The sequence below is a fragment of the Euphorbia lathyris genome, chromosome 8 (genome assembly GCF_963576675.1).
Source record: "Euphorbia lathyris chromosome 8, ddEupLath1.1, whole genome shotgun sequence".
Lineage (NCBI taxonomy): Eukaryota > Viridiplantae > Streptophyta > Magnoliopsida > Malpighiales > Euphorbiaceae > Euphorbia > Euphorbia lathyris.
Genome location: NC_088917.1, coordinates 10408679 through 10434008, shown reverse-complemented (window position 1 = coordinate 10434008; position 25330 = coordinate 10408679). Strand labels below are relative to the sequence as shown.

Below are 25330 nucleotides of genomic sequence, written 5' to 3'. Positions count from 1 at the left end.
GCGAAGAGAAAGCGTCTGAAACGTATGGATTTACCTCGCGAATCTATTAGTTCGCGAAGTCTGCGAATAGATCCTCACGTTTCAGACCTCGCAGACTTCGCGAAAGCATCGATATGCGACGTAGATAGCCACGTTTCTAACCTCGCAGACTTCGCGAAAGCATCGATATGCGAAGTAAAACCCTGCACATTTACATTCGCATGCTTCGCTAATCTTCATTTCGCGAAGCCAAAATCGTCTTTTTTCCTGCCTAACACGATTAATTTTTTCTGTAGATGGTTGAATACGTAATATCCTTTTCTGGAAGGCGGCGTACTGGGCTGCAGGGGAGATGATTTTCCTTCCTGTATAGGGATGAACTTCCCCAAGACTGACACATTCACTCCTAAAGTGGTTGGTTAGGAGAGGTTTTGTCAATCTTGGGGTGCACCATGGGACACGTCCATCCCATGGTGCCAATCTTCAAAGTGGACCTAACTTAATCCGGTACCAATCTTGAATCGGATGAGTAATCTTGGTGGGCACCGTGGGACACGTCCATCCCAAAAGGTCTGGAAGTCCAGACCTTTTGGGATGGATGTGTCTCACGGTGCCCACCAAGATTACTCATCCGTTTCAAGATTGGTACCAGATTAGTTAGGTTCACTTTGAAATGATTCGTTAGGAGAGTTCATTGTGGCAATCATGTTGTAAATTTTGATAATGTTATGATTTGAATGTTGTTATTGTGGCAATCTTCTTGTAAATTTTGATAATGTTATGATTTTAATGTTAGAATCCGTTGTTGTTTGCCATTTTTTGTTATATACCACTTCGCGAATTAGCTTCAAGTCATATCCAGCATTCGCATATGCGAACTAAATTCATCAACCAAAACAAACTTCAGCTTCGCAGGCTTCGCATATGCGAACTAAATTCATTAAGTAAATCCAAACATCAGCTTCGCAGGCTTCGCATATGGTCGAATATGCGAAGTCAGACGGGATAGAGCGAGCCGCGCGTAAATATTGAGGGTATTATGGGAAAGTCACACAAAATCAGTCTAGATATGTAGTAAGATTAGTAAATGGGTTAAATATGTAAATGAGCCTCCCATTTGATCCAATTTTGTAATTTTCCCTATTTTACAGACGGGTTTAGTAAAAAAAAGTTTAAAAATCTGTCTTCCTAATCAAGAGGTCAATGTAAACTAAAGACCTCAAAATCCTTTGCTCCAATAATAACATAACACGTCAGAAAAATATATAACACGTCAGAAAATATTTAGACGAAATAAACATTTAAAAAATCAAAACGACCGTTAGATTTCTTCCACTCTGTCAATACTACATAAGTAAAAAACAACAGTCAACAACAAAACGCCTGAACAAAAAGGCCCCACCACACTTATCATCTTCTCCAACGGCTACTTTCTCACTCCTATAAATTCCCCAATTTCCACCTCCATCACCACACAAAAAAAAGCTTCGTACTTTACTCATTTTCTCTCAAAAAAATTCAGATTCTCTCTCTAAAAAGTTCAGATTTCTCTCTCTAATTAGCTTCCATGGCTTCCTTTCTGAGATTCCTAGCTTCTTCCATGGTAGTTTTAGCTCTGTTGTTTAGCTTATCTGAAGCTAAAGATGTTCTTATTGGGGGTAAATCAGATGCTTGGAAAATCCCTAATTCTCAATCTGATTCTCTCAATAAATGGGCTGAAAGTTCCCGGTTTCGTGTCGGAGATTCTCTCGGTAATTTCCTCATTCTTCAATTGTTTTTTTAGTTCGGTTTTTATTTCAGTTTTAAACAACTTTAATTTTTATAATTTTTTTTGTTTTGAAACCATTTAGAGAAAATAATAGTTTAGAGTGAGAAAAGTCGGATTGGAAAATAAAAAATTAGTGATTTAATGGAAATGCGTTTTTAAACGATTTTAATTTTTCTATTTTGAGGTCGTTTTTTATAAGATTTTCGTATTAGTAAGGTAATGTTTACGGGTTTTTATATATGGTTTTGAAAGAAATGGATTACAAAGAGATTAAAGCTTAAATTGAAGGGCTATGAGTGTAATTTATCGGGTTTTTTCCATGTTTTTTAGGAACGGTCAAAAAAGTAAACCTTAGATTTGAGGGGTAATAATGTAATTTTGAGATTGTTTGAATAATATTTGGAGTGAAAATTTAAATGTCTATTTGGAAAATAAAAAATTAATGATTTTATAGAAAACGTGTTTTTATATAATTTTAATTCTTTTATTTTTCGATTTCAATGCTGTTTTCTTTTATAATATAAAAGATTTTCATATTAGTATAAGGTTTACAATTTACGGATTTTTATATCTAGTTTTGGATGTAAGAGCAACACGTCTAATTTATTTATCCGTTTTTTATATGTTTGTTAAGAATTATAGAATTATAGAAAAAGTAAAGCGTAAATTAAGGAGTCACGAATATAATTTATCGTTTTTTTTTTTTCAATATTTCCTAACACGGCCTTTTTATTACAGTGTGGAAATACGATAGCCAAAAAGATTCGGTGCTCCAGGTCACGAAAGAAGCTTACGTGACCTGCAACGTCTCAAACCCGATCAAAGAATACAAGGACGGGAACAGCAAGGTGGAGCTAGACCGATCCGGGCCATTTTACTTTATCAGTGGAGCTGAGGGACACTGTGAGAAGGGACAGAAGGTTATTGTGGTTGTTCTTTCTCAGAGGAACAAGAGGATTACCGGAATTTCTCCGGCTCAGGCTCCTTCTCCGATGGAATTTGAAGGAGGTCCCGCGGCGGCTCCTGCTCCGACTAGCAGTGGTACAAGCTTGAAAGGAAGCTTGGTTGTGTTTCTGGGGATTATGTTGTGGGGGTTGTTTTGAAAATGTTTGGTATTTTTTGTGAACTTTTTGAATTGTGAGGGGGAAATTGGGTTTCCTGAGAATTTAAATTCTTTATTCGTTTATTGTTTGAGTTTTGTTATTATGTAGAGAAAGTGATGTTTCTATAAAAATGGATCGTTTTGGAGTTATTGATATATTTATGTATATTTCTTAAATTATTTCTTATTTTATGTTTTTTTAAAATTATTTCTATCTAGTGAGATTATATAATGAGAAGAAGAGAAATTAAAAAAGGAATCATTTTAATCCAAACAAGTCCCCTAAAAAAATATTTAGTTTTTTAATAATAAAAATTAAAAATTTATATTTGTAAATAAAATTTTAATACAAATTGTACTTAAAAATTTTAATCATTAATATTAAATCGACCTATATTATTTTTATAAGACATTTTAGGTGATATTTTGTGTTTGGAAAGTGTTTTTTTTTTTTTTTTGTGAGTTGGAGGAAAATAGAAATTGGTGTTTGAAAAATGGATAAAATAATGAAAAAATGAAATCCTGATAAATACCAACCGGAGGTCCCGAATAAAAAAGAGTTTAATTTTAAACAATCCACCAAAAAAAATATATAGTTTGTATCTATAGAACAATTGTAGTACAAATAAATAAACAGAAGCTAAGCTCCATTCAAACTACCAAACTATATTTGTCATGACAAATTTTTTTTTAAAAAAAATCTATTCGTCCGCCTTCCACAAAATAGAAATCCTGATAAAATAAATGAAATAGAGGAAACAAAAAAAATTACGAGTTTGATGGTGATGAAAGTGGAAATGGTAAATTTTTTTTTTTTAATGTTTAAAAAATGTATAAAATTGAACTTTTGACTAACAGAATTCTACATGGAATAACTAAGTAATTGGTTTCGAAAAAATTAAGGTAGTTTTAAAAGAAGAAGAGGAGATTCAAAGACTAATAAATTATTTACCCTAATTCCTACCAAAAAAAAAATATTTACCCTAATAATAAATAGGAGTTACCAATTGTCATTACAATTTTGTCGTCCGATGAGAAAAGATTTACAAATCTCTCTTTTTTTCATCCGCCTTTCACACAGGTGTATCGAACAAAACACGACACTAATTCAAAAGGTCATAAGAATCGGATGAGAAAAGATTTACAAATTTCTTTTCGCCCGCCTTTCACACGGGTGCAACGGACAAAAATAACACTAATTCAGAAAGTCATTCAACATGAAGTAGAAAATAGTTTGTACTTTTACCACAAATGCGTCAATACCCCGTAGTTTTTTTACATGTGCCTTTTTCTGACAAAAAATTGGAGTAAAGAAATGGTGAATAAATACAGAAATTAATCTGTGCTCTTGAACTGTTTGAACATTCCTAGGCAAAAAAAAACAAAATTACTGTATTCTCTGCAAAAGCTTGCTTGATTGTTAAATTGTCATAAAAAAACTACTTGAGTTCGTCGTTAAGGTTCGGAGGCAGTCCTAAACTTTGGGCAAGATTGCTCATTCTTTCCTTCATTGCCTGTGGAATAATATTCAAACAAGGAAGACTGTTTAATCTAAATTGACAGAAGTCGGAAAAATCCGTGCTAACAGGCTGCTCTCCTCTCCGCTTAAGCAATTTCAGATCGTGACTGGCTCGAAATGAAATTGTTTAAGTGAAGTTGAGTGGAAAGAAAAACAGAAGGAAACTCGGAAACTCACCTTGACACTCTTCTGGTGTGCATCCCTGTAGGCCTCATTAACCAAAAGAGAGAGTTTCTGCACATAGACAAACAGTAGGAGTATCTGTGTCATGATCGTGTTAATATGATCTATATATTCCACATAAATGCAACAAAAATAATAATCGTGTTAAATGGAGGGCTCAAAGTTTGCCTTGCATTCTTTATGGACCCTAAACTTCAAAAACGGACATAAAAGTCTTTGAACTTTGTCCTATACCATCATAAAAGTCATAATACGACTTTAAAATGAATGTTGACGACCTCAAAGTGAAAAAGTCTAAGAATGAATGTTGTTTAGAACCCCATTTCACATGAAGCCACGTTTTTTATTTTCCAAATCACCATTTGCGGAGATTTCTCTCTTTAAAGAACTACTACTCCCACTACTCTAAGCGAGCCGAGCTTTAGTCTGCTCATGTTCGACTTGTTAGAAAATTGATGAGCTCTAGTTCGAGCTCAACATTCTGTCCATGAGGAGCTTTGTTCGCAAGCAGCTCGTTAATTTTGTGCATGAACTTCGCTCGTAAACAACTCATTAATTATGTTCATTTGAAATTTCTTTAACAAAAAATTACATAATTTTGAAATCTACAAAACTACGTTGTTTTACATTTCTCCATTTATCGAAGTACTATTATTAAAAAAATAATCGAATCAAGCTTGCTCACGAGCGTGTTCGAGCTCGTTCATGAACCTATAATCAAGTTTTCTCGCGAGCTTTCGAGCCGAACACGGTCGACCTTTTATCGAGCTGAACACCGAGCCGCTCGACTCATTTACAACCCTACTCATAACCAAACAACACCTAAATGATCTCAAAATCAATAAGTTCAAGAATTTAAAGTCGCTTAGAATATCATTTCCATGTGAGGGTTACCTACTATTTCAGTGGTCAAAGGCTAAATGACTTCCATAGGTTGAATGACTTTTACGTTAGTAACACAGTTTTGGAGGAACATATAGTAGGTAACCCTCACATGGATACATATAGTAGGTAACCCTCACATCGAAATGTAATTTACCTATCATAATCGTGTTATGTATCTATATATACCATATTGTTATATATGCTATAAATGCAATAAAAATGCTAATCGTGTTAAGCATGTCATCTCAGGCGGTTTGTTGGTGTAAAACGTGTTGTGTTAGAAATTGATAGCCCTAACAAAGAGTATCTAGCTGAATTGGCCCCCCAAAAAAAACTATTATCCAGGATAAAATTATATGAATTACTACTCACTTCAGCTCCTAGGTCCATCGCAGCCTCGGTTATCTCGAGTCTCACAGGTTGCTGGTTCCCGGTAAGTGTTGCCTACAATGTAGAGGTCATTAAAACAAGCTAAAAAGATGAGTACCAATGAAAATAAAGGAACAAAGAATACCTTTATTAGTTCATCTTCGCAGTAGCCGTCAAACTCAGCTCTGAATAACAGAATCAGAGTCAGAATACAGACAGTAGTACAAATTTCCATGAGAATAATTTAGTATCCGTTTAGTTCTCCTTTTCGTAATTCCTTTTCGTTTTTTTACTCCAAATAGTAGTATAGAAGTGTTCTGGTTAGGATTAATAAACAATGTTGATACTAATAGCCATTTTAGAAGGAAAATCAACTAACATCTATCAACTACCAACAACAACAAATAGCAAACAGTAACAACTAAACCAAACAAATCCTTAATAAAATGAGTGAAAAACGTACGCTGAAAGTTCTTTCTGCACTCGAACAGCCTCAACTTGGACAACATTTTGCGCTTTCTTTACAGTTTCGTATAGATTTTGCATGTTACCCAATAATCCTGCCTAAATTAATGGAATCACAAAGTCATAATGATTATATACTGAATGAACAATCATATTAGGATATAAGAAATCCAGTTTTGCAATCGGTTGTGAGGGCTTAAGTTCAACAGATTTGTCTTAATCTGACAAGGTTTGCTTGGCTGAGCCAAGCTAACCTTTCAATTACACGGGGAATCAACACATTTGTAGTTAATTTCCATACAATTTCTCCATGTACAGTGAATTGAATTTCAAACTATTTCCAAATTTTTGGTGAATTTGGTTAGCCCTGCTGGTCAGGAAGGCGGACATGTCGGCTCTTAAATTTTCTAATCAGTCCGCCAGTCACACAAGCAAACCATTATCAGTCTTTGCAGACCAATCTGAGTCCGCCTGTCATAGAGGTGGACTGATTGGCAAGTCAAAAACAGAGGAATCACCGAAAATCTCCTCATTGATTTCTGCTATAAAATTATAAATAAGGAAATGGAGAAATCTCTCACCTTTTCCTTAAAATGGAAAAAAAGGAATTAAAAACACATAAAGAAGGAACCTAAGGACCAATGTTCCTACATAGTTTAAAAGAGGGGGAATGAGAAAGAAAGGAAGATATAGATAAAAAAGAGTGAGAAAAGGAATTTGAGGACAACTGCTTAATTCAATTTCTGCTTTTAATGTTGGTCCGCCTGTGTGACAGGCAGACTGATATTGTTTCGCCTGTGTAACAACCAGACTGATTGGTCCACTGCCAACTCACTTCTCCGCCTTTCTGGTTGTGGGGGCGAGCCAAAACAACCATTTTTCCAGAAATAGTTTGAAATCCAACGTAAATGGAAAAAATTGTTTGAGATTTGACCATAAAAGTGTCAATTAGAATTATACTCATAAGTGTACATTTAGAGATTAAGAGGCTCAGCATCCTCAAAACTTAGATTTAACTTGCAGAAATATAATCAAAATGAAAAGAGAGAATTGAGTGAACCTTCGATTGGCCATCGTTCTTATCATCATTATCCTTTTTTCCCCCGAATAAACCATTCAAACGTAGCGACAATGACACTTTCCCAATCTTCCTATCAGACTGTGATGTAAGAAGAGGTGCAACATGATTTGTAAATGAGTTTACTTTACCTGAATCCAGCACAAGAACATACAATTTGTTTAGCATAAGAAGATTACTACATAGAAAATTGAAAATAATGCAAAAATAACATGTTTGAATCAATCTATATAAGAGGAAAGTTGTATCTAACAGTCTGCAAAATAAATAATTGTCACATTTTATAGAGCTATAAGTAAAATTTGCACAAGAACACAAGAAGGATTGAACAAGAAAATAATGAACTTGTAAAGCATAGCTCAGTAATTTGGCCTTAAGTTTCTCGTGTCAATTCCGATTTGGGTAATTTAAAATGTGATGGAAAGCTAAGACAAAGATAAACCTATAGGATCGATGAAAAAGAAAAGAGTGGTAGAATCTGAAATATTTTTATAAAGGCATTGAAATGTTGACGCTTCTAATGATCTGATGCTAAGGGGGTGGTGCCGGGATGGAAGGCCTGACCTATGAGCGACACTAAAAGATGACAAATGGTGGTAGAAATGAATTGAATCTCATATCAGAAATGGAGAGAGAGTGATTGAGCTATACTAGTAAGGTCTGTTTCTAATATATATAGACGCATTAAAAGCCATGAGGACTAAGGAATGAGATTTGGGTCAAAGCGGCAATATCTACATGGTATTAGATCATACTTTTAGTAGATGGCGTTGGAGTAGGACTGAGCAAAGAGTGATCCTAAAGGATGCAATCGGGGCAGGAATAAACTGAATCTTACATTGAAAATAGAGGAGTGATGGACTTTATTAATAAGGTAGGTTTCTAATATATGTAGACAACATTTTAAGGCCGTGCCACAAACGAATGGGACGTGTCCAAAACAGACAGTATCAGTAAGGTATTAGGCTGACACCTATGGAACGGAAACTAAAACAGAAATGGTATCCAGAAACGTTATTTCTAAAACAGTCTTCAAAAAATAGTCAGAAAACAGAAATGAAACCGAAACAAAAACGCTATATGCAGATTCTTGCATATAAGCATACAGTATGGCCTTCTTTTTCAATGGAACTCATGACAAAACTTTTGATTCCATACTCATATTATACAATGGACAACCACAAACCAATTAAACTAAAACGCTTCCATTTTTCCCCCAATTTACTTCAACTTTTCTTACATATGGAAAATTGGAAGTCCACAAAACAAAAACTGAGAAACTCAATTGAAGAACAAAAGCATATATGAAATCCACCAATCAGCGATGGCTGATAAACACATAATAATAACAATGTAAATATGCGAATTTTTTAAGAAACCGAAATCAAATAGACAGAGATAGAGAACGAGGGAGAACACTTACAGAAGGAGAGGGAGGTAAAATTAGGGTTTTTATGATGAGAGATGAAGCCACAGCTTCCCAATTTTGGCGTTGAAGCAGCAGAAACTGTAGCTGCCATTTGATTTTGGTGATAATTCAAGATAACAAGCTTCCACTTTAACAGAATCTCTCTCTCTCTCTCTCTCTCTCCTTTTAGTTCTGAAATCTCAAAAAAACTTTCCCATTTCCTATTCAATTCGTGTACTTGACCCGACCCAGATATTTCCGGCTAAACTATTCTTTTTTTTGCTGAAGTCTAGAAAAAACTCATGTGGTACCTCCAAATTTTTTTGCACCAAGTGTGAGATTTGCTAAAAATGAGAAGGGTTAAAGTGCAAAAATACCCTTAATATTTTGGGTCATGAGTAATTTTACCTCTAACATTTAAAATGGTGTGATTTTACCCATAACATTGGAAGCCAAGAGCAATCCCTAACGTTGATAAATTGGGTCAATTTGAGAAATAATTCATCAACCTGTCTCATCGCCCATGAATCTTGTCATCTACACTTCATACGTGCGTCATTTTATGAGTAACAAATCACAAACATATGCTGGGATGTGAAAATAAAAATAAAAATAAAAATATATCGTCTTTTATACAAATTGGACAAAAAGAAATTAAAAAATTCACCAAATTTATAAATATTAATCTCCAATTCTATTATTACAACAACAACAACAACAACAAAGCCTTAGTCCCGAAATGATTCGGGGTCGGCTAACATGAACCATCATATAAAACCGTGAAATCAAGTCGTGTCAGCTACACAAATTCTCTCCCTCCACTCTTTCCTATCCACTACCATATTTTCCTCAATCCCCAATAAACTCATACCACTCTCGATCACCCTCCTCCAAGTTTGTTTAGGTCTTCCCCTACCCCTCACCACTACATCCCTTTCCCACTCTTCAGTCCTCCTAACCGGCGCACCAAGCGCTCTTCGTCTTACATGGCCAAACTACCTTAGTCGGGTTTCCCTCATTTTATTCTCAATAGATGTAACCCCTACTTTTGTCCTAATTATTTCATTACTCACCCGATCCTTTCTCGTATGACCACACATCCATCTCAACATACGCATCTCCGCCACCGACATCTTATGAGTAAAAACATGAAATCTTTTTTTAAAACAAATTGATATGGAATTTGTGCAGAATAAGAAACAAAAATATTTATGTTTTATAATAGGGAATTGACCCAAATTATCAACGTTAAGGATAAAATTGCACAATTTTAAACGTTAGGGGTAAAATTACTCGTGATTCAAAATGTTACGTGTATTTTTACATCTTAACCCTTATTTAATTTAATGCTATAAAAATAACATTAATGATTTCAAAATGCAAATTCCAAAAATTAAAGTTTTATAAAAAAAAAATTCAAAATTATCATTTTTTGAGTTTTTCACTCATTAAACATTCACTTTCTTTTTTTATCATCAAACAATATCTAAATGACCTCAAAATTAAAAACCGGAAGAATTAAAGTTACTTAGAATATCATAAAGTCGTTAAATTTTTCAAAATTGATGTCATCAACGCTCATTTTAATTTTGAGGTCCTTGTTTTTAATAAAACGAAAAACCTCAATCATCTGCTGGTCGCAAACGATAGCCTCATTTCCCGTTGGGACAAAAAATTGCAAATACCAATTTGATAAAAAAAAAAAAAAGTGAAAACACATAGATTTTTCTTTTGAACTTTACCTTTTTTTTCTCTCTAATTTTATCACATATAAATGATATAATTGAGTGTTATATGAGCTATGACATCTTTAAAATATAATTGATTTAGCAAAGGTTTTGTTTTGTTTTGTTTTGTTTTTTTTTTTTTTGCGATAGAATTCTATCATGAAATATTGTTAAACTCAATAAAATATCCAAGTTTTTTAGTTATTTTTATCCAACACGTGCAAAATACATGATAAAAATTTAGATAAAATGGGACTCACACGATGCCACATGTATAGTATTTGATCTATTACTAATAAGAGTAATACAACGTAAATGTTATGTGAATATAACAAGATTTATGATCGGAAAAAGAGGATTGAGTTAATGATATCCGAAATTGACCAAAAAAATTACGATTAATTTATATGCAGCAAGTTTAGTTTTTAGTATTTTAATATAATTTTTGTAATTTTTTTAGTAATATACTAAATATTTTAGACATAATTGATATTTGTAGGTATAAAGTGACAGTTAAATACCAATCAAACCAGTTTTTTCTAAAAAAATTATATGTAAGACTAAAATTGATCTTGCTGGGAAATATTAGCGTTAAATTTGCATCAGTTTATTTTTTTTTTTTTGGTAGAAAAGGAAAGAAAAACAAGCAAACAAGACAGCTCAACCCGGGATCAGTCTAGGAAAACTGACCCCACTGCATCCTCCAAGATCAAGGAAGAAATGAAGACCGGTGGAGAAGAAAGGGTAGAAAGGCCCAATAAACCAGAGTGCCTTTCCAAAGCAAGACGGTCTGCGACGCGGTTCTGCTCCCTATAAATATGAGTGAACTTAATAGACTCAAAGGAGGACCCAATCCTTTTAATGCCTCTAATAATGTTTAAGCTATTCCGGCAAACAGACTTGCCCTCAGAAATCATCTTAACCGCTTCTTGGTTATCTGACTCAACCAGAAGCTTCTTCACCCTAAGATCCTTAGCCAGCTTCAGGCCAGAGAAAATCCCCCAAAGCTCAGCAGAAAAGGAAGAACCAATACCCAAATTCTGATAGAAGCCAGAAATCCACCTGTCTCCATCGTCTCTAAGGACCGCTCCTGCGGCGATTCTACCGTCTCTCAGACAAGATCCATCAGTGTTGAGCTTAATCACACCTTTGCTTGGCCTACACCAGCCTAAAAGATTGACTTCCTTCCTCTGAACCATCCTAGCTAAAGGGTCTTCACCAAAACTCTCAAGCAAGGTACTAACCTTTTTAGAAAAGAAATCAAGGACATTTGGCATAGAAACAATTTTTCCTCCAAAGATCTCATTCTGCCACCTCCAAATCTGATGGCACATCACCACAAAAAGAAGAACACCTTGATTCCCAGGCAAAAGAATCTCGTTAATACCATCAACAAACCAATCATTTTCAGAATGGGATAAAAAGGAATGGAGCACATCCCTAGGGAGAATTCTTCTCCAAACCTCTAAACTTTTCTCACAATCCCTGAGAGCATGGCACAACGTCTCCTCAAACCCTCTGCATCTGCCACAGGCTCCGGAGACCACCAGGTGCCTCCTTTTCCTATCCGAGTTGGTAAGCAACCTATTCCTAGCCCCAAGCCACAGGAAGCTCCTAATGCGGTATGGCACTTTTAAGCCCCAAATCGTCTTCCACACACCTGGAGAAAAAGAATCCAAGCCCTGATAGAACGCCTGATAAGCTGATTTACACGAATAGGTCCCATTGTTTGTCAGCGCCCAACAATAACTATCCTTATCCTCACTATGATTACTAATGTGAATACCTCTAATAGACAAGAGCGATTCCAGACTGAGATAAGATTCAAACTTATCCCAAATCCACTCACCCTCAGAATCCACTACATCAGCTATCCTCCAGTCCTGAACGTCCACCGGAGGCAAGGAAGTACAAACTTCCAATAAAGGCTTCTCACCAACCCAAATATCCTTCCAGAACCTGATGGACCTGCCATTACCCACATTCCACCCAATCACAGAACAAAATTATGCAAACACTGCACTAATGCATTTCCAAAGAAAGGAACAATTAACCACTCTTTCCTTAGGCCCCCCAAACACCTTATCCTTCCGGTACTTCCCGCAAAGGAGCTGGACCCACAGAGCAGAAGGACACTGCCACATTCGCCACAGGAGTTTCATTAATAAGACTTTATTATTGTCTTTAGCTTTCCTAATACCCAGACCTCCTGAATCTTTAGGCTGACAAACCTCACTCCAGGGCACAAGATGGATCTTTCTCCCCTTCTCAGCTTCCCCCCACAGGAACCTACGGTTAATTTTATCAAGATCTTTAAGCACAGGATCCGGAAGATGACAAGCCTGCATAATGTGATTGGGAGTCGCACAATTAACCGATTGAATTAACGTCAGGCGACCAGCGAGAGAGAGAGTCTTGGCTTTCCACATGGCACACTTCATATTAGCTTTATCCAAAGTATCTTTAAAAGACACTTTAGACACTCTCTCACTGTGGAGGGGAATACCCAGATACTTCCCGAGAGAGCCAGTCAGAGGAATACCCGACAGATCACTTAACCTTTTACAGACTCTCTGGTTCATATTTTTAGAGCACATCATCCTAGACTTCTGGACATTAAGTTTCTGTTCAGAGGCCGAACAGAAACAGTCAAGAATATCCATAATAATACTCAACTGCTCCTCATTACCTTCCAAAAAGATTAGGACATCATCTGCAAAGAATAAGTGAGTCACCTGGGGACAGAAACTATTGATAGCCACAGGGTGGAAACTCCCACTATCAATAGCATCTTGAATCAGATGAGACAACCTCTCCATAGCAATAACGAAAAGGAAAGGGCTCATAGGGTCACCCTGACGGATACCCCGGCCTGGCGAAAATTCCTCCGACATATCCCCATTAATCAAAACCTGAAAAACAGAAGAAGAGATACAAACCTTAATTAACCTTCTCCAACTGTCAGGGATCCTAGCTCTTTCCAGACTCTCCATCAGGAAACTCCAGTTGATGCGATCATAGGCCTTCTCCAAATCCAACTTAAGAGCAACAATGCCTTTCTTCCCCTTCCTGATCTTCATAGTGTGGACCATCTCTTGGGCAATCACCACATTATCCATTATTTGTCTACCAGGCACAAAACTTCCCTGATTCTGACAAATGATCTCAGGAAGAATGCAACGGATTCTATTGGCCACAATCTTTGTAACAGTTTTATAAAGAACATTACAAAGACTGATAGGTCTCATATGCAAAAAGGAAGTAGGCTTTTCAATTTTAGGAATCAGAACCAAAAGGGTTCTATTTACCAGCTCTATATCCTGAGAACCATTAAAAACACCTATGATAAAATTATAGATAGCTTCATTTACGACCTCCCAGTGCTTATGGTAAAAACCAGCAGGCAGGCCATCAATCCCAAGAGCTTTAGTAGCCCCAATACTAAAAATGGCTTGGTCAATTTCCTTCAGGGAGATAGGGTGAAAGGCATCCTGGATGCTATCCTCCACAATCATAGGAAAGGTAGCAACAGAGTGAGCCTTCTCCAGATGAACAGGCTCCTCTTTAAACATATCTTTATAGAACTCCAGGGCCAATTTCCGAATCTCCTCATCTTCATACACCCAATCACCATTAGAGTCTTTGATGGCATCAATTCTGTTCCTCTGCCTTCTAATGATGGTAGAAAGATGGAAATACCTGGTATTACGATCTTCATCTCTTATCCAGGACTTTCTAGACTTTTGAAACCAAAGAAGCTCCTCCTGCCTGAGAACAGCTTCCAGCTCCTTCTGAAGGGTTCTGAGGAGGCCATCCAAACTGTGATCAAACCTCACCTCCAACCTACGCTGAATGCCCTCCATCCTATTTAATAACTTATTTTTCCTTCTAATAATGTGCCCAAAGACATTTCTATTCCACCCTAGCACATTATTCCTAAATCCTTCAGCAGCTTGAAGGACATTCGAGTGAGGTTTCCAATTATCATGAACGAAATCCTTAAACTTAGGATGAGACTCCCAAGCCAATTGATAACGGAACGGTCTCTCACCCCTAGGACGATTGCCTCTCAACATCCTAAATAAAATAGGACAGTGATCCGAATGACGGAATGGGAGATTTAATACAGAACTCTCAGGAAAAGAAGTCTGAGCTAAAACATTAGCGTAAACCTTATCCAAACGAACAAAGGTATTGTTACGCTTCCAAGTGAACTTATGACCAGAGGCCCCAAGATCAGAAAGCCCACATAAATCCATACTATTTTTATGGTGAAGGCAACGATTAACATAATGATGCGATCCCCCTCTCTGATCACTCATAAAAGCAATATCATTAAAGTCACCCGCCACAAACCAGGGCTCAGATATACTGACACTCATAGAATAAAGAACCTCCCAAAGCCGTTTCTGATTGGCTAAAATAGGGTCAGCATAAACCAGAGTAATTAAAAAAGGATTACTACCGGAGACACTCACTTTACAGTGAATAAACTGCTTATCCATGCTAATAATATCAAAATGGACCCGATCTGGCTTCCAGAAAAGCCAAATCCCCCCAGCCCGGCCAGTAGCCTCCGATTTAACACAGTTCCAGTTCTTAAACTTTTTAACCACCTCCTCTGCTTTATCTCCACTAATCTTAGTTTCCATTAAAGCAAAACAAGATGGGTTAAATTGTTTAATTAGATCATTAACATGGATACATGTAGCCTTGCTAGCCGCACCCCTAACATTCCAACACAACAAATCCATAGAAAGGAGGAAAACTGACCGCACCAACACACCTAAGCCATGTATTTATTAGGGGCTCCTGAGAGCCTCACCGAGGTACCCGCAGGTCCCCTCTTCTCTGGTAAAGCCAAAGAATTCTGGATGCTTTTTTGTTTACCCTTTAGCTTTTTCAAACTAGTTTTATTAACCCCCATCGACTTCCCAATCCCAGGATCACCACAAAGAGTAGGAATACTAACCTCATTTATCTTCTTCATCCTTCGAGCAGCCAGGGCCAGGGTTCCCCCCTGGGCTTCGTCCTTGGAAACAAAGAGGGGATTAACAGATTCAACCACCTTCTCAGATGGTTCAACAGACTCCAGACCCGGCATGCTTTGATCAATATGCTCATCCCCCTGGTCAGAATCTTGAACTTCCTCAATAGTCAGGGCCCCAAATCTAGATCCTGACGTAAAAGCTGAACTGGCTCCAGCCTCCTCCCTAGCTTTGGGGATAGGCTTCTCCTTGACACTAGGAAAAACAATAGGCTTAGATAGGGAAGACTTCAAATTAATGTTAATATCAGGAGGACGATTCTGCACAACTGAAGGTTGTGTTCTACGTCGAGCAGTCCTTTTTGCCACCATCCAGGGTCCAAAATTCCCTCCATTCCCCTGGCTCACTTCAGTTCTACCCACACCATCCTCAACAATCTCATTTACAACACTCTCCCTTTTAGGGCATCCCTCCTGAGAATGACCATACATGCCACAATCATAACAAATGTTATGTAAACCTTCATACTCAATAAAGAACACCTTGTTTTGAACACAGAATTTTGACAACAAAGGTTTCGCAAGATCAACATCAACACAAACCCTTGCAAACTTGCCCCTAATGGCTCCAATTGTAGTTTTGTCCACGTGGTGGACCTTCCCAACCATACCTCCTATTTTGCTGAGAAACTTCTCACTATAATACTCAATGGGAAGGCCCGGGAACCTAACCCAAGTCAAAATCCTGTTAACAGAACAATCATGAGGATTAAAATTAGGAACCCAAGGTCGTAAGGCCAAAACATGGTTGGAAATAATATACGGGCCCCCCTTGATCACAATATTATAATCCTCAACCTTGGTAAATTTGATGACATAGTAGTCATTTTCCAGGTCAGTAATACTGACTTTCCCTTTCCTAGCCCACTGAGCTTGAATCCTTTGGGCAAAGTAGTTAAAGCTAATTCTCTTCCCCAGCACCGTAACTATTAAAGACACCTTCCACTTCTCTCTGAGTTCACGCTTTTCAGCTGAGGAAAGTCTAATAACCGGACAAAGAGGATCATCCTGGGCACCCTCCTCCTCGTCAGAATCAGAATACAAATCCTCAGAATCCCCTACCATTAACACTTCCTCCATACAAGGCTCCTCCTCAACCACCCCCATAACCGTATCTTTCCAAGAGCATTTACCTATCTCGTTTGTGCTAACCCTAGCCCTGGGGTAAGCCGCGTTCCCCAGTCCCTGAGCATCACACTCAACCCCAAAGTTAACCGATTTATTAGAGTGGGCCTGACCCGAGGCAGCCTGCCCCCCAGTCGCCGCCCCATCCTGCCCAGCGCTGCCCGGGAACTTACATCCAGCGCCAGACACCACGCCGGATGCCCCAGCCCAACGCCCAGCAGCAGCGCCGGTAGATCCAGCGCAGTGCCCAGCGCTGTCGGCACATCCCCCAGCGCCAGGCGTCCCCCGCCCAACCTCGCCCCCAGAGAGAGGAGGCGCCTTGCCCCCCGCGTCCGACACAACTTCCGGACCAGCCGCCCGAAGCTCCCGAGAACCCTCCCCCAGCCGCAGCGATTCCTCCCGCGATGCCTCCCTCATCACCCACGCGTCCCCCCTTCCAACCCCCAAGGCCTCCCCTGCCGCTCCGCCTAACACCCCGCCCAGATCCATCCCTACCGCGCGCCCCCCCCCTATCCTGTCCCTCGACGCCCCTCACGCCCCAAGCTTCCAGGCCGCCGTCCCCCTCCTCGTCGCTCCCCCCATCCCGATCCGCCCAGATCCCAGCCGACGCCACCCCCCTCACCGCCAATAGCCGCCCCCCTATCCCTAGATCTATCCCTCACACCAATTTTATTCATAACATCATAAACGGAATAGCCTATCATGGTTGGTTTTTATGATTATGACAATGGCGAGAAATTATAAGAAGGATCGAGTCCTTACAAGACCCTCGTACATTTTTATACACCCGGTCCTTGCTATAATTTCTCATCAAATAACACATCCTAAGCCACAAAATAGGATTTTTAAAGATCATATCTTTATCCAAGTCACATTTAATTAACATATAATCAACTATTTTTTATATCAAGTCAAACATTTTTTAAATACAAAAATTAATATAAATGACTATCTAAAAATTAAATATAAAATTCAATTATTTTATTGAAGAAAAAGGTTTAATGAAACTTGTAAAACCGATTCCAAACTTCAACCACCATCACTGTAATTTACCCCGGAATTATCCCTAGTTAGAAAAATGGAAAAATTTATCTGACCGTCGGAGGAGCGTCTGTACAGGACTAAGAAAAGGAAAGACCCAAGAATAATATTTTTTTCAAAAATAAATCTTAGACCTAAACAAATCCCAGCACACATATACGCACAAGGAATGGAAGGGAGGGATCAAAAAATAAAAAAATTATAAAAAAATATATAAATTAAAATCTCAAAAGATAAAACAACAATAAATATAATTCTTTGGTTCAAAAAACAATAAATATAATTCTTAGACCTAAACAATTACAACACACAAATTTATGACTATAATTTTTTATAATAATTTTTCGGGTAATTAATTTATTAGTCCCTGTATTTTGACAAAATACACTGTTTAGTCCCTGTATTTTCAAAAACACATGGTAAGGTCCCTAACCTTTTTCTCAGTGAACTGTTTAGTCATTTTGTACGTTTGTTAGATTTTTTTACCGTTTATGAATTCGGAAATGACTAAATCACCTTTTCTATTTACCTTCAAATTTCAGAAGAGAAAATCCAATTTAGAAGAAGAAGCTTTTTGTATGGAGAACGAGAAGAAGAACAAACCCAATGCTTACGAATTTGAACGATTAAGAAGAAAATTAAGAAGAAAAACACTCAAAGTTGATTTCAGATGCAGTAGAGTTTAAAGGAATGGAAAATAAAGGAAAAGAAAAACACAAATCCAAATTGACTAACAAAATCTTCATGAAAGTCTAACGGTAGGGACTAAACAGTTCACCGAGAAAAACGTTAGGGACTAAACAGTTCATCGAGAAAAAAGTTAGGGACTTTACCGTGTGTTTTTGAAAATACAAGGACTAAACAGTGTGTTTTGTCAAAATATAGGGGCTAATAAATTAATTACCCTAATTTTTCACATGTTGATACAAATGATATTTTTTCAGAAATGAAAGTATTTGCAAATAATTTTGCCAAAATTATTGATTTTGACATTTAAAATCCTTGAGTTTGTAAAAACAGTAGATTATTATCCAAATATTTTAATTGCTTTTCAAATCCTTAAAGAAATATGTTATTGATGTAGACACTATTTTTAATAATTCTGCATCTAATTTGTATGACCAACTAGATATTTAATGCGAAATAAAATGTTTTTTTTATATGAAATCGAATGTGTTTATTAAATCAGCGTACTAAAAATGTCAATTTTAAGTAATCTTTATTTTACGTAATTGATTTTTCTACACTTATTTATTAACGTCTTAAACCTCCAAAATCTCAATATCGGCACTCATTTGCTTAATAACGAAACGGAGATCTGTATTTGGTGTTCAAAATGCTGCACTGCTGGTTTTGAGATAATTCCAATATCACATTAAATAGATGAGCATCCAACAAAATCATTTCACATAATCATACACAAAATCCTAACATATTGCTAACCATTTGGTGAGAACTGTGTAACAGATTACAAACAGCAAAAAAGTTAACTCCACTGTCTTTTCCCTGCCAAGATAATCTCATCGGAATGGCTTCTGGTAACCGAAAGCGAGTTCCGAAGATAACTAGACTTCGGAATGTCCTCCGTTTGCTCCACCAGAGATTCAATGTGTCCATTGCCAAGCATCCAGAAATACTGTGGCTGATAATAGAAACTCACCAAGGGTTAGGCATTATATACCTGTGGCTAGCTAAACGAAGCAAAATGCGGAAACTGGCAGGTCCGGAACTGCATTCCTGAGAGAATTAGAAAGGGGGAAACGATGTCAAATAGGAGACAAACCGAAACATGACAACGATGGCAAGGTTACTAGATGAAGTTTGCATAGAAGATGATAAAAAAATACGTCACTTTAAAGACTAGGTGTGAAACCGTATGAAAATAACGCAACGCATACATACACGGCAACTATGGCACATCAAAGAAGAAAACGCAATGCATACAAACGACAACCGTACAAGGTTACTAGATGAAATTTGAATAGAAGATGATATAAAACATACCGCAATTAAGGACTAGGTGTGAAAACTGGATGACGAAAACGCAATACGTACATTCTCGATCATATAAGCAAATATAGCTTCTCATAGGGAAGCGAGTAATAAGCCTAAACAAGAATCAAACATATTTACCCTTAAACTACAGCTGATGTAGGATATGGAAAGCAGAAAGCAAGTTCTGCTAGCACTGTAATTTACGTTTACGATAAGTAATCATCCACTTGCTTTTAATTCTTCGGTCAGAATATTGACAGTGATGTCTCTGTTAGATTCTCCGATTGAAATACGGGAAAACTCCATTCAATTCTTGATGGGAACGGAGTTTGTAAATTCTCGCCGGAACTAGAAGATCATTTCGAAATCGTGAAACATTTTCGAAGGTACAATGTAACTATTGTAACTTCTGCCAATACAAGATGAGACTTTACCACTGTGGAGCAGCTTAGAGATGAGGGGGAAACTCGGTAAGATGTCAGAGAAGCGAAATATACAAGGTTAAAAAAGTAGATCGCGCACGGATGTCAAAATCAACTGACAATTCTAATCAAACTACGAAGTTAATCTAATCTAATCTTATATAAAATTGTTAGATATTAATATGAACTGGGTCTTTAACTATCACCTTAAGCTTTTAGTTCAATTGATTGCATGACATGGTATTGGAGCCTCTTTGACCAATTGGTTAAGGGTTCGATCCTGGCAACCCCATTTGTTGATTAAATTGCAGGACATGGTAATATGGGTCTGTGTTGTGCACGCTTCAAGCCCAGTGGGCATTCGGGATGTGTCAAGTATTAATATGAAGTGGACCTTTAACTATCAAAACCCGAATCGACACCCCTTTTTCTATCCCTCAATACATCTAAAGCATGCAATGGCAAGAGAACCTCTGCCCTTTACTCCTAAAATCGGCCACAAATCCGTTCATCTTTAATTAGGCAAGGACTACGTCAATGCATAATGAGTATGTATTAACAGATGATTGAACAGCAACAATAAAAGATTTTGAATAAACAGGAAATGATGATTGAGTCGAAACCAGAAAGCGAGAGAGGTAAGTGTTAATTTTGATTTCCTTTTCGTAAAGGTTTCCTTTGGATGTTTTGAGTATAAACCTTTCGTTCTAGGCTGTTGAAATGTGAGATGTCTTCTTCAAACCTCCTTTTCGTAACATCTACACGATTAAACTAATATGATAGACCCGACCTTCCATTTATTAGTAAGATCAGGTTGTTTACATTCATCTATTTAAGAGCAAATATAGTAGATTCGCAAGTAAATCAGCAAATATAGTGGCTTAATAATACAATTCTAGCCTGTCCAACTTGGCCCAAACGCCTAATGACCCCCTAAACTTTAAACAACCTTTTCGCCCCCTCAACTTGTTAAACTACCAGGACTAAGCCCTTATTTCCACATGGCGATACCGTGCACTCTACACGCCACTAGCAGTTTAAGCAGGTTGATGTGGCAGAAAGGTCATCTTAAGGAGGTTGAGGTGTCGGAAAAATTGTTTCAAGTAAGTTGACGTCAAAGAAAGGTCATATTGAAAGTTTGGGAGGTCATTAAGTGTTTGAGTGCCAATTGAGGTTGGGTATGTAGTAAGCCAATTTTAATCAAACAAACACCATTAGATCTCATGATTGAGGTCGAGCCTTGGCGCAACGGTTACCGTTGCTGTCGTGTGACCAAGAGGTGTAGTGCGACCGGGGACGTGTAGTGCGACCGGGCCGGACCCTCGCTCAGCGGGGACGTGTAGTGCGACCGGGCCGCCCTTTTTTTTTTTAAACACCATTAGATCTCATGATCAGCAACTAGGAATTCAGCAGTTTTCATATACTTTCTTGAACCAACATGGAATAACCATAAAATTCATGACAGAATATTGAGTTCATATGTACCAGGATGTTAGGAACTCGTTAATCGGACAAATCATCTGCATCCATCTGTACAGGTCCCTTGAAACCATGTGTATTATTGCCAAGGAGCTCACGAGATGCTTTTTCGAGAAAATCTGAAGCAGCAGCTTGGACTGAACGTCTTTCGGATGATTGGAATTTTCTCTTCTTTTGGACCCTGTTCTCCAAATACTTCATCTTCGGTCCTTCTTTACTGATTTCCCTCATGCTTTTCCTCTGATCTGTACGTATGCAGCAAAGAAAGAAACTTTAAAATGAGATCAGCATTAAAGGAAAGTCGCAGCTGCATCAAGGGATTGAGTTCATACCAGGTGTAAGATCCGGCAATGAATGCTCAATGAAACGAGCTGCAGCCTGGTAATTTAAAGTGGCTGAAGGTCGCAATGGAGCTATGAAACAAATTCAAACTCATTCACTCAGTAAGGAATACATGAAATAGAACACAAAAAACTAAATAGTTAAAAGCATAAGACATAAGCGTATGACAAGAAATGTAGAAGGTACGCATTGGGGATAAAGTGCATCGACGATTACTGATGTTCGAGGTCAGCTTCACAAAGGTCATTAAACTTCATTTTATTTCAAAAAGATCAGTGAACTTTACATTTGATTTCAATATAGTCATTCCGGCTAATTTGCGTAGACAAACTCACTGGAACATTAACTTGACACAGAAGACCATTAACTATATGACAATGACATTGTTAGACATGTTTGACTATTATGGCTGACATGGCAGAAACATGGTAGCCAAGTTACAAATCTGAAGCCACAAAAAATTTAAAAAAATTGACCGACATGGCACTTAGTTAGCATATAATTAACTATCTTAAGTATCTCGTCAAAATTCCAGTGAGTTTTTATACACAAATTGGCCAAAATGACTTTATTTTCTTGAAATCAAATGAAGTTTAATATCTTTTGTAAAATATATCTCAACTTTTAGTGACCATCAGTGCAATTTATCTCAGAAGTACCTTTACTCAAATCAATGGACCGCTCTAGCTTGTCTTGGTACAAGCGCAACCTTTCCTACACATATGAATCATTAAGGTGCAGATATTAGTAAAAATGGTATCTGAATCAACCAATTAAGTGTCAAAAAGGTCCCTAGAGCTGACAGCCAGGATCAATTTAGCCCAAATCAAAGTTTAGGTATCTCAGCCATGAAGTTAGCAAATTTTGACAAATTGACACAGATACAATCAGTTTTAATACCAAATATTTATGAAATTTGGGTCAATTTGTAAAAATTTGCCGAACTTGAGGGCTGAGTAATTTGGACTAAATTGATCCAGACTGCCAATTTTGAGGGCCATTTTCACCATTAATTCCTGAATCAACACAGATAAACAAGCTAAAAACGATAAGGCATTCAATGAAAAGTGTAACAGCTACAAATTTAGAACGAAATGCCAAAATTAAACAAATAAGGAAAAGCAATTCGAGAACATACAAGTTCAGTTTTGACAGGATGTTCATCTAGGTCAATTCCATTGCATTTCAATCTCACTGAAAAACCAAAATTGAACAGATTCAAAATCAAGCAAGCATTATCATACTACTAAATTTGAAAAAGAGAAAATAAATCAATGGAAACGTACATGCGAAAAGCAAAGTAGTGGCTTTGGCAAGCATAAACAGAGACTGAGCGCGTTGGATAGGAGGCAACTCAGCCATAGTTTCCGAGTCGGATAGAGAGAGGAACTGAAGCAGATGAGTTTCTACTTGTTGAAGGTTAGCCAAGGTTGTTTTGGCAGAGTCCGTCGCTGATTCTGGTACAAGCGAGTTGATGTCTCTATCTGCCATTTTATTTCTTCGAAGGAGAAACAAAAATGCGACCTATAGTTCGAGATTTTCCGGTTATCTCCGTGAATTGTACAAGAGAAACAGCGAAAAATTGAGTTACTGCTTACTGCTAGGGCTTTTGGAATTGCAAAGGTTGTTAATGGCGGCAGTTCAATTTACAATACGGTGGTTCAGTCGATTTAGGCCTCCCTTTTGCATATATCTATATCTATCTATATCTATATACATATAAGGCTTAAATCATTATTTGGCCCTCGACCTATCCAAAATCTTGTTATTTGGTTCCTGACTTATTATTTGATCACATTTAGCCCCTGATCTATCCCAATTGATGCAATTTCACTCAATTTAAATAGAGACTTAACATAATTATTATTCTATTAACACGTGACGATATTTTGACACTTAAATTTAATAAATTTGAGTTTATTTGTTTTTCTTTTTTAATCTAATTAATTATTTTCACATAAGAGAGTTTATGTGTCAAATAAATTTTAAGATGTGTGATATGTTAAGCTCATATGTCAAAATATCATTATATATGAGGGGGGATAACGGTTTTGTCAAGTCTTCATCTAAATTGGGTGAAATTTCACTAATTGAGATAGTTCAGGGGCCAAATGTGACCGAATAATAGGTCAGGGACCAAATAATAAAATTTTGAATAAATCAAGGGCTCAATAACACCTTAAGCCTACATATAATAAGAGGAGCTGACATAAAATTAGAACAACTCAAAAAGAAATTCAAAAAATAAAAAATAAAAACAACTATCGTAAATTTTACACTATAAAATTTATAACGATTTCAAAATGAAAATTTTCAAAAATTTTAAGTTATTTAACACCATGTAGGAACAAATTTTTTTATTTTCCAAAATTATTATTTTTAGAGTTTTCTCTCTCTAAATATTTAATTTTCTCTTTTTTCATCAAACAACTAAATGATTTCAAAATTAAAAAGTTAGAGCATCTCCAAGAGACTCTTAGTCCACTCTTTAAAAATAATATAAATAATTGACTCTTAGGCTTTGATTGGATGAGAGATTTTGAAGGGTAATTAAAGGGAGGGTAGGGAAGGGTATGGAAGGGGAAGGAGGGTGAGAGAGGGTATTACCCTTACCCTTGTTTGGGAGAGAGGTAGGGGTTCATAAAATATTGAACCCTTACCTTGTTTGGAATGAAGGGTTTATAAAGGGATGAATTATTATAAAATGACTAAAATATCCCTTTTAATTTTATATATACGTGTATCTTATTTTATTAAATTTTGATTTATTAAGAAACACATTTCACAAAATTTATTTTAACAATTTGACATTATTATGTAGATAAGATTTATATAATCATATTTTGAAATAAGTAATGGATAAAAAAATTACAAATGACGTGATCCACATTGACTTGATACATGATAAGAAATACATTTCACAAAATTTATTTTAACAATTTGACATTATTATGTAGATAAAATTTATATAATCATATTTTGAAATAAGTAATGGATAAAAAATTACAAATGATAAATAATTAATAACAAAAATAGCTAAATAATATAGCTAATGTCTATAATATAGCTAAATAATCGATTGATTACACGTCTAATAAAACTTGATCCAAAATGAAGTGATCCACTTCAACAAAACATCCAAATTGACTTGATACATAATAAGAACCTGCAACCAATGTCTGTAATACGTCTAACAATTAATGTCTGTAATATAGCTAAATAATCGATTGATTACACGTTTAATACAACTTGATCCAAAATGACGTGATCCACATCAACAAAACGTCCAAATTGACTTGATAAGAACCTGCAACAAAATAAAATAGAATTAGTTAAAAATTTTGGATTACTGAAATAGAAAAAAGAAATATTTGCAACCAACCTTTTTCAAGGTTT

At 36.7% G+C, this 25330-nt stretch overlaps 3 protein-coding genes across 4 annotated transcripts; 1 reads left to right on the top strand and 2 right to left on the bottom strand.

Annotated features, from left to right (window-relative positions):
• The first annotated feature begins 1457 nt into the window (after nt 1–1457).
• Nucleotides 1458–2999, top strand: LOC136202183 (early nodulin-like protein 14). The gene is made up of 2 exons (XM_065992683.1): nt 1458–1730; nt 2486–2999. The coding sequence occupies exons 1-2, from the start codon at nt 1547–1549 to the stop codon at nt 2848–2850; spliced, it is 549 nt and encodes a 182-aa protein (XP_065848755.1). The 5' UTR covers nt 1458–1546; the 3' UTR covers nt 2851–2999.
• A 1068-nt stretch (nt 3000–4067) lies between these two features.
• LOC136204245 (nucleoid-associated protein At4g30620, chloroplastic-like) lies at nt 4068–8968 on the bottom strand. The gene is made up of 7 exons (XM_065995465.1): nt 8772–8968; nt 7331–7479; nt 6269–6369; nt 5951–5990; nt 5809–5880; nt 4546–4602; nt 4068–4363 (listed from the first exon to the last, which is right to left on the bottom strand). Exons 1-7 carry the CDS (start codon nt 8866–8868, stop codon nt 4289–4291), a joined length of 591 nt encoding a protein of 196 aa, XP_065851537.1. The 5' UTR covers nt 8869–8968; the 3' UTR covers nt 4068–4288.
• A 10079-nt stretch (nt 8969–19047) lies between these two features.
• On the bottom strand, nt 19048–23609 carry LOC136203589 (uncharacterized). Of its 2 annotated transcripts, XM_065994784.1 has the most exons (7): nt 23533–23609; nt 23221–23458; nt 23073–23128; nt 22594–22648; nt 21925–22005; nt 21599–21837; nt 19048–19433 (listed from the first exon to the last, which is right to left on the bottom strand). In XM_065994784.1, the coding sequence occupies exons 2-6, from the start codon at nt 23423–23425 to the stop codon at nt 21617–21619; spliced, it is 618 nt and encodes a 205-aa protein (XP_065850856.1). In that variant the 5' UTR covers nt 23426–23458; nt 23533–23609; the 3' UTR covers nt 19048–19433; nt 21599–21616. The 2 variants fall into 2 exon arrangements, with proteins under 2 accessions (XP_065850856.1, XP_065850855.1); XM_065994783.1 differs by having other exon boundaries at nt 23221–23604.
• Between the last annotated feature and the right edge of the window lie 1721 nt (nt 23610–25330).